Here is a 7,810-nt window from a genome sequence, read left to right as displayed (position 1 = left end):
GCTTTCATTATTGAGCACCTGCTGCACACCTCCTTGAGCTGAGGAGAGGGATCAAGAGCTCATGGCCAAGAGGGGACCAGGCCCACCCACAAACACTGAAACACTGCTGATGTGGCAGGCATGTGACAACGCAGAAAGGAGCCAGAGGCTGGGCTCCCAGCAATCTGGGGGCCACGGAGACTGGTTTGAGTGCAGGGGGAGTGGGCTAGGGCTAGCCCTGGTGGTAGGATTCACAGGTGTCGGGCTCCTGGGCTGCAGCTGCTCAGTCACCTCCTGGCACTCAGGAGCATCAGTTCATTGTCCTCATGCCAGTGGTGGGGGCAGCCCTCATGCACAGGGTCTGAAAAATGCTCAAGTGTACCTGTAGTGTGTGAGGGGAAGGAGCCTGGCAAAGGTGCGCGTAGCCACCTCGCTAGGTGTGGGTCTTGAGGGAACTTCTGTCTCCTTTCAGGTGGCACAGAATGTGGACCTGTACACAGGCAACCTCAACCTGGGGCTGGAGCTGTTTGAGGCAGCTGGAGACATCTTCTTCAATGGGGCCTGGGAGCGGGAGGAAGGCATGTCCTTCTACTGGGTGAGCTGGCCTGTGGGCTGATGTGGGTGGGCCTCAGTGGGGCACCTGGAGGGCCGAGACACAGGTGTGGCAGGGTAGAGGCCTCCCAAATGGAGGCAGGGCCACCCATGCACATGATGAGTTTCCAAGTGGTCTCACCGGGAATGATATTGACCATGCCCCTGCCTGGGACAAACGCTCGGGGCCTGGACGTGACAATGGCTCTACCCTTGTACCTGATGACCTCAAGCAACCATGAGTGGGAAGTCCTGTCCCCATCTTCCAGATGAGGAAACTGAGGCTCAGAGAGGCACAGGGACATGTCAAAGGCCACACAGCATATCAGTGGGAGGCCCAGGTCTGCATGCACCCCGAAGTGGGACGGCTTCTCCCTTCCTCTGAGCTCACGGTGTGGCTCAGCCCTGGGCACAGATCAATGTGGTGTTTTTAGAGCAGAGAGGAGTGCTGGCTCCCCCCAGTCAGACCTCCGGTGCCCAGGTGGGAGAGGCTGGTCTGAGGCTATCGGGTGTAGCTGGATGGGCCTCAGGTGACTCTTCAGCCCCCAACTTGGATGTCTGAACTGTGTGTTATCCCAGAGCACAGAGCTGTGTCGAGGTGCAGGGATAGCTGGGGTGTGGGAAGCTCCAAGCACGTGTTTGAGCTCTGAGGAGGGCGCTGGGCAAGGTGGGTGCTGCGAAAAAACTGACCCCACCTGCCTGTGTGGTAGGACCGGGCCCTGCCCCGGCAGTGACTACGGACAACCGCAAGGTGGAGCTGCAGCTACAGCTGTGCAACAAGCTGGTGTCACTGCTGGCCACACTGGAGGAGCCCCAGGAAGACTTGGAGTTTGCCTACATGGCCCTAGCACTCAGGATCACTCTGGGCAAGTCCCCTGAGCCCCCGCCCTGCCAGGACCCACACTTTGCCAGAGCCCAGCCTCCAGGTCTGCAGGGCAGGAGCTGAAACAGCTGCTGGATTTTCCTGGTCTCCTGTCCAGGCAGGCAGATCTGCCCAACTGGCTTCCCCGTCCGTCTGTGGGGCACAGCCCGAGGTCTCTCACGCAGTGCAGAGTTCCCTGCCTGACTGAGCTCTGCTTCCTCTGCCTGTTCCCGCTGCTGACCACAGGGGCCGCCCAGTGTGCCCTCTGCCTTCCAGACATGCCAGGCATCTCGTTGGTCCCTGTATGTGCCAGGCTGAGTGGCACATTCCCTTTCTCTTGTGCCCTTCCCACCCTCATCAACCACACGACTCTCTGGCTGATAAAATCCCAGTTCCCCTTCCAGCAGTCTGCCCCTTAAGGCCGGGCATCCCCTGGTGCTGTGCCAGGGTCGTCTGTCCCCCTCCAGAGACAGGGAACCCTAGGCAGGCCACATGCCCCAGCGCCTTGTGCCCCGTGGCCCAGTACACAGTAGGTGTGCAGCTGACTCCCCAAGGTAGGGGGCTCTGATCATGACACACCCAGGAGGAGTCGGATGTCACATCTGTGGGTTGCCTGGAGCCGGGGAGCCCGGGAGCACCTGGACTGCATGGCTTTTGGGCTCCCCTGGTTAAAACCAGTGAGCAAAGGCAGGTGGCTATGTGTAGACACAGAGCTGGGCCATCCAAGTCCGACTTTGCCAAAGCCTCTCAGTAGACAGGGGCAGGCCTTACTAGTTCTGCTTTGCAGATGGGAAAGTGAGTCTGGGAACCTGGAAGGGAACGGCCAGAGCTGCCCAGGTGACCACAGGTGCCTGGAGACAAGCCAGGTGTGCTGCCTGGGATCTGTATACCTGCTCCTGAGGGGCATGTGCCCTCCCTGTCCCAGGGAGCCACATCCTCACACCTGCCCCTTTGGCCTGCACCCCAGGGGACCGGCTGAACGAGCGCGTGGCCTACCACCGGCTGGCCGCCCTGCACCACCGGCTGGCCGCCCTGCACCACCGGCTGGCCGCCCTGCACCACCGGCTGGGCCATGGCAAGCTGGCGGAGCACTTCTACCTCAAGGCCATTTAGCTCTGTAACTCGCCGCTGGAGTTCAACGAGGAGACCCTCTACTACGTGAAGGTGTACCTGGTGCTCCGTGACATCATCTCCTACGACCTGAAGGTGGGTGGGAGGGGCAGGGCTCGGGGTGTTCCCAGCCCCCTTGGAGTGGGATCTCCACCCGGACCCCAGAGGCCTGGGTTCCAGCCTTTCTTAGGAATGGCCCAGTGGCCTCCCTGGAGCTCTACACCCAGCTGGAGGAGCCGGCAAGGTTAGCAGGTAAAACCCAGCTCCCCAGATGGCCAGGCCCCACCCTCAAGAACTCAGTCTCAGCCAGGGAGGCTGACACATGAGTGGGTAATGGTGGCCTCTGGGTAAAGAAGGGGGATTGTAGTCAGGGGGCCCTCCTGGAGGAGGTGACACCAAAGCTGAGTCTTGACAGTCAAGTGTCAAGGTGAATTTAACAAAGAAAACAGGGTCGGGAGAGTGACATTTCAGAGGACGGCATCATCCTCACATTGAATCCACGTTGCAAGATCCAACCGAAATCCTGGCGCCTCCTCTAGGAAGCCTGCCCAGGGTGCCAGCCTGCACTGAGCAACTCCTTCCTGGAGTCCCGAGACACCTTGAATCTTCACATCACCCAGGAAGGGTGGGGTGGTACCAGTGTCTTACCATTGGGTTCACAGACAGGGAAACCCCAGCTCAGGGCAGGTGCAGTGGGGCGGGGCCCCAGCCAGCCAGGCTGAGGCCTTGTTAGGTCGGGTGTGTCTCGAGGGGAGGTGCTGTGCTCCCTCTGCCCCCAGCCCTGCAGGGGTGGAGAGCTGGGATTGGCGGACTGAGATCTGTGGTGTCTCCACCCATCTGCCCAGCGGGCACCGCCCCTCCTTAGCATCACACCAGCCTCGTGTCAGTGCTCCTTACGGGCTGAGGTGCCAGGGCACTCCAGTCCAGGGGCCGAGATCTTGGGGGCCTTAGAACAACATGAGGAGCTGGGGCAGCCCTAAGACCCTGCCCCGTATACTCCACCGCAGGCCTGGGGCTGCCCGGGAGGCCCCCACCCAGTACTGGCGACACCTGGTGGTCAGACGTGGTTTCTGTGGCCTCCCAAGTCCCAGCCAGATAGGGAGGTGCCAAGTATCAGGCCCAGGGGGACGCTGCTCACCGCTAAGGGGCTCGACTGAGACCCAGGGGGACGGACCTCCCAGAAGAGGCCTTTATCTGTCTTGGTCAAGCCTGCCGCCCACTCCGCCTGTCCAGGAGAAAGGAAAGCGCCAAGTAATACCTGAGAGGCCAAAGTCCATGGTTGGGGTCGAGGGACAGAGGCCTCCTTCACCTCCTTCCCATGCACAGCCCTCCTTCCCATGCACAGCCTTCCTTCCCATGCACAGCCCTCCTTCCCATGCACAACCCTCCTTCCCATGCACAGCCCTCCTTCCCATGCACAGCCCTCCTTCCCATGCACAACCCTCCTTCCCATGCACAGCCCTCCTTCCCATGCACAGCCCTCCTTCCCATGCACAGCCTTCCTTCCCATGCACAGCCTTCCTTCCCATGCACAGCCCTCCTTCCCATGCACAGCCCTCCTTCCCATGCACAGCCCTCCTTCCCATGCACAGCCCTCCTTCCCATGCACAGCCCTCTGGGCCTCATCGTGACTATGCTGTCAGTGCAGGCCAGCTTCCCACAGGGAGGCCCCCTTGGAATTCCCCAAGGGCGGCTGTCTTTCCAAGGCTACACCCTGCTCCTTGTATAGGAGGCTCTGGACCCAGGGCCCAGAGGAGTGGGAGAAAAAGCCAGGCTGGATGGGACCTGGAAGGCTGGCAGAGAAGCAGGGGTAAATGGGCATCTTTGCCAATTGCCTCTAAAATGGGGTCCCCTTTAGTCTACACATGAGAGTGAGCCCTGGAATAGTGTGGATTAGGTGTTTACTGGCTCACGCTGTCACTCACTAGCTGCTGCACACACTACAGGCACATGGAAATGCACACGCAAATGCACACAGGCACAGGCACACACAGGCGCACACGCACAGACATGCGCACGCAGACATGCACACACAGGCATGCACACAGGCACACACACAGGGACATGCACGCACAGGAACACAAACACGCACATTCACATGCACAGGCACACGCAGAGACATATGTATTGGCTGGCTCCTTCCTGTTTAGTTGGGAAGCCCCCACCCCTTCAGGAAGCCTTTGCCTTCCACCCCCGGCTGAGTCTGGGGCCTCCTGGGCTTCCCTCTACCACAGCCCGGGCCACCCTGCGTGGTCAGTGTTCACTCCCAGGACCCTCAGACTGGAAGCAAGGACGTTAGGCTCAACCATGCACCCAGCACAGAGTCCAGTGTTCGGTTGGGCCAGGGGGCATTGGATGAGCAGTGGCAGTGACTCGGGGCCTTCTCACGCCCCTGCTCCGTGTGTGGGGCGGGGCAGTGAAGGAATGGACTGCTGCATGTTGGACTTTGTCATTGGCCCTGGGAGCCATCTTGAGATGGTAAAGAGGGACAGGCCAGGCATGGGTCTTAGAGAGGTCCTTTGGGTGACCCCATGTGGAGGAGGTGCCTGGGGAGAAGCCGGGTGGGGGATGGGAGGGTCAAGGAGGAGGTCTGGGAGATGGCATCCCAACCCAGGGATGGTGAGTTTGAGCCAAAGACGCATTGAAAATGGGAGTGGATGTCTGGGGAGTCACACTCCGTCAATATTTCAGGGAACATTGCCAGAGAGGACACCTGTGAGATGGTTTTGTACCTGGCCTGGCCCGTGGAGGGCCTGGAAATGGTTAGCATGGACAGGGGCCAGAGGGGAGCCTGGGTCACTCAACACCATGCCCCTGCTGTGGCTTGGAGCCACGGGTCCTGCATGGAACTCTCAGAGCAGGCAAGATCTGCCCTGACCTCAGCCCATGGGGAAAGCAGCCACTGCCTGCAGAGAGAGTGGCACTGGGGCAGGAGGCTTGGGGTGAGTGGGGTGTAGGGGCAGTCAGGAAGGCTTCCGGGGGTGTCAGGGTCATCCCCACCTCCTGCAGCTGAGACCACAGCAGTGTCACAGGCTTCGGGGCTCATGGGGTGAGCCAGCATCGGATGGACATGTGGAATGACCTGGAGACAGGAACGGCCTCTGGGAAGACAGGCTCCGAGTCCCCCTTTTGCTGACCATGACCTGTCCCCTTCAGGACCCGTTTGATGCAGCCGGGTACTACCAGCTGGCACTGGCAGCCGCCGTGGACCTGGGCAACAAGGCACAGCTGAAGATCTACACGCGGCCAGCCACCATCTCCCACAACTTCCTCCTGGACTGCGAGAAGTCGCTCTTCTTCTACCAGAAGGCCAGGACCTTCGCCACAGAGCTCAGCGTCCACAGGGTCAACCTACCTCCTCTGCCACTCTGCGGGTGGACCCCCTGGTTGGCCTCCAGCCACCCTCGCTGAGGACAGTATCTGAGGGGGAGTGGGTTTTGTGCAAGGAGGATGATCTCCTGCCTCTCCTGGTGTCTCCCGTAGCTCATTTTCTGGGTAATGGAAGCATAAAAGCAGGGTTCAAATAGCAATAAATTTTTTTTTTTTTTTTTGCAAAAACATACCGAAGTCCCCATGGCATCCTTCCCTGTGTGCTTCCTGGGCTGTGTCTAGGGGACAGCTGCTTCCCTGGTGGCAGCCCTCTGATCTTGGGGATGAGAAGGACCGTGAGTCCAACAGACCTGGGCCAGGTCACCATGAGCCTTGGTTTCCTCGGCGGCCAGAGTGGAGATGGTGATTGAACTCTGGGCAGCTCCCTGCTCTCCCTGCTCAGAGTTCTTGCGGTAGGTCTCGTGCCACCCTTGCCTTTAACCTTCAGGCCACTGTGCCCGGATGTGGGAGCTGCTAGTGTCCCTGTTCGCCATTGAAGAACTAGAGGCACAGAGAGGTTAGGTATCTGGCCCACCGTCACACAGCAGGTAGAGGCAGACACGCAGAGCCCAGTACACTGACCACCACACCACCCTGCCAGCCTGCAGCCAGGAAGGTGTCCCCCATTAGGACCCAAGGTCAGCTCCTGGACCTCTCTCGTGGTGTCAGGAGAGCCGCAGGCCAGTGAGGGTGGCCCCGGGGATCCCTCACTCAGTGTCCTTTGCTCCCAGACTTGGTTGGGCCGAGCCTGGCCAGTCCCACCTCTGGCCACTGGTCAGCCCTGCGGGAAGTGAGATGCAGGGATCTTCGCCTGTGTAGACGCTGCTACCCTGTATTGAAAGCCTTATCTGGGCTGCCCCCCAGCTGTCCCCACCCACACCCTCCCCTTCCGGACCCCGGCCCTCATCCCAGTCCCAGGAATCCCAGGTTTTCTTTCTTGGAATCTCTTGGCCCCAGGGAATACAGTTCACACGGTCTCTTTGCCAGTTTACGCAAGGAAACTGACGTTCAGAGACTGTGGGTGTCCCACGTGATTGTCACACTGCACTCTCCCAGACCCCTCTTTTAAACACTTTAAATGAGGTGATTTTCACATCGCATGCAATTAACTCTTTCAACGCAAATAATGTGGTGGCATTTGTACATTCACAGTGCTGTGCAACCACCCACACCATCTAGTTTCAAAATGTATTCATCTCCCCAGAAGAAACCTCCCATCCTCACTAAGCAGTTACCCCTCCTTGGTATCCCCCAAGCCCCTCGTTTAATGGAAGGGGAAGCTGAGGTCCGGAGAGAGACTTGCCAGTGGGCAGCGCTCTGATAATAAGGAATCAGGCACCCATCTGCTGCTTCAGCCCTGGGTTGGTTTTCCACCCAGCAGAGGTGACAGAGCCAGGAGGTTCTGGGAGCGCCACAGGTGTCACTGGTTCAGTCCTGGGTTGGTTTTCCACCCAGCAGAGGTGACAGAGCCAGGAGGTTCTGGGACCCCATGCTTGCAGCCAGAGCCCTACCCTAAGCCTCCCCACCAGGGGGCAGCAGAGAGCTTTCCAGAACCGGCCGGGGGGCTGGCGGGAAGCAGCGGGTCAGAGCTGCTGACAAACCTCACGTGGACCCCAGATCGCTGTCTCTGTGGGTTGGGTTTGGGAATTGGAGGGGAGGCCGCATGATTGGAAACGTGAAGACAGCACGGCCTGGCTGGAGCAGCCGGAAGCGCCGTCACGTTGAGTGAGGACACAGACCTCCTGCCCGCTGGGCCGGGCCTGCAGCCATTCTTCTCGGGGTGGGGCCCGTAGGTCCGGGTTGCTCTTTGTCCCTGACCTGCTTCAGAGTCCGGGAGGCTTTGGAACTCTGCCTCCCCATCTACGCCCACCCTGGCTGGTGCCATGAGGGGCCTGGATC

At 59.9% G+C, this 7,810-nt stretch overlaps 1 protein-coding gene across 1 annotated transcript; it reads left to right on the top strand.

The window, feature by feature from the left end:
* The first annotated feature begins 57 nt into the window (after positions 1-57).
* LOC140711406 (SH3 domain and tetratricopeptide repeat-containing protein 1-like) lies at positions 58-7,454 on the top strand. Its single transcript, XM_073014354.1, has 2 exons — positions 58-574; positions 5,699-7,454. Exons 1-2 carry the CDS (start codon positions 560-562, stop codon positions 5,951-5,953), a joined length of 270 nt encoding a protein of 89 aa, XP_072870455.1. The 5' UTR covers positions 58-559; the 3' UTR covers positions 5,954-7,454.
* The last annotated feature ends 356 nt before the right edge of the window (positions 7,455-7,810 follow it).

This window comes from Chlorocebus sabaeus, unplaced genomic scaffold (assembly GCF_047675955.1).
Source record: "Chlorocebus sabaeus isolate Y175 unplaced genomic scaffold, mChlSab1.0.hap1 unalloc_scaffold_956, whole genome shotgun sequence".
NCBI lineage: Eukaryota > Metazoa > Chordata > Mammalia > Primates > Cercopithecidae > Chlorocebus > Chlorocebus sabaeus.
The sequence above is the reverse complement of the archived record's forward strand: the minus strand, read 5'-3'. Positions and strand labels throughout refer to the sequence as shown.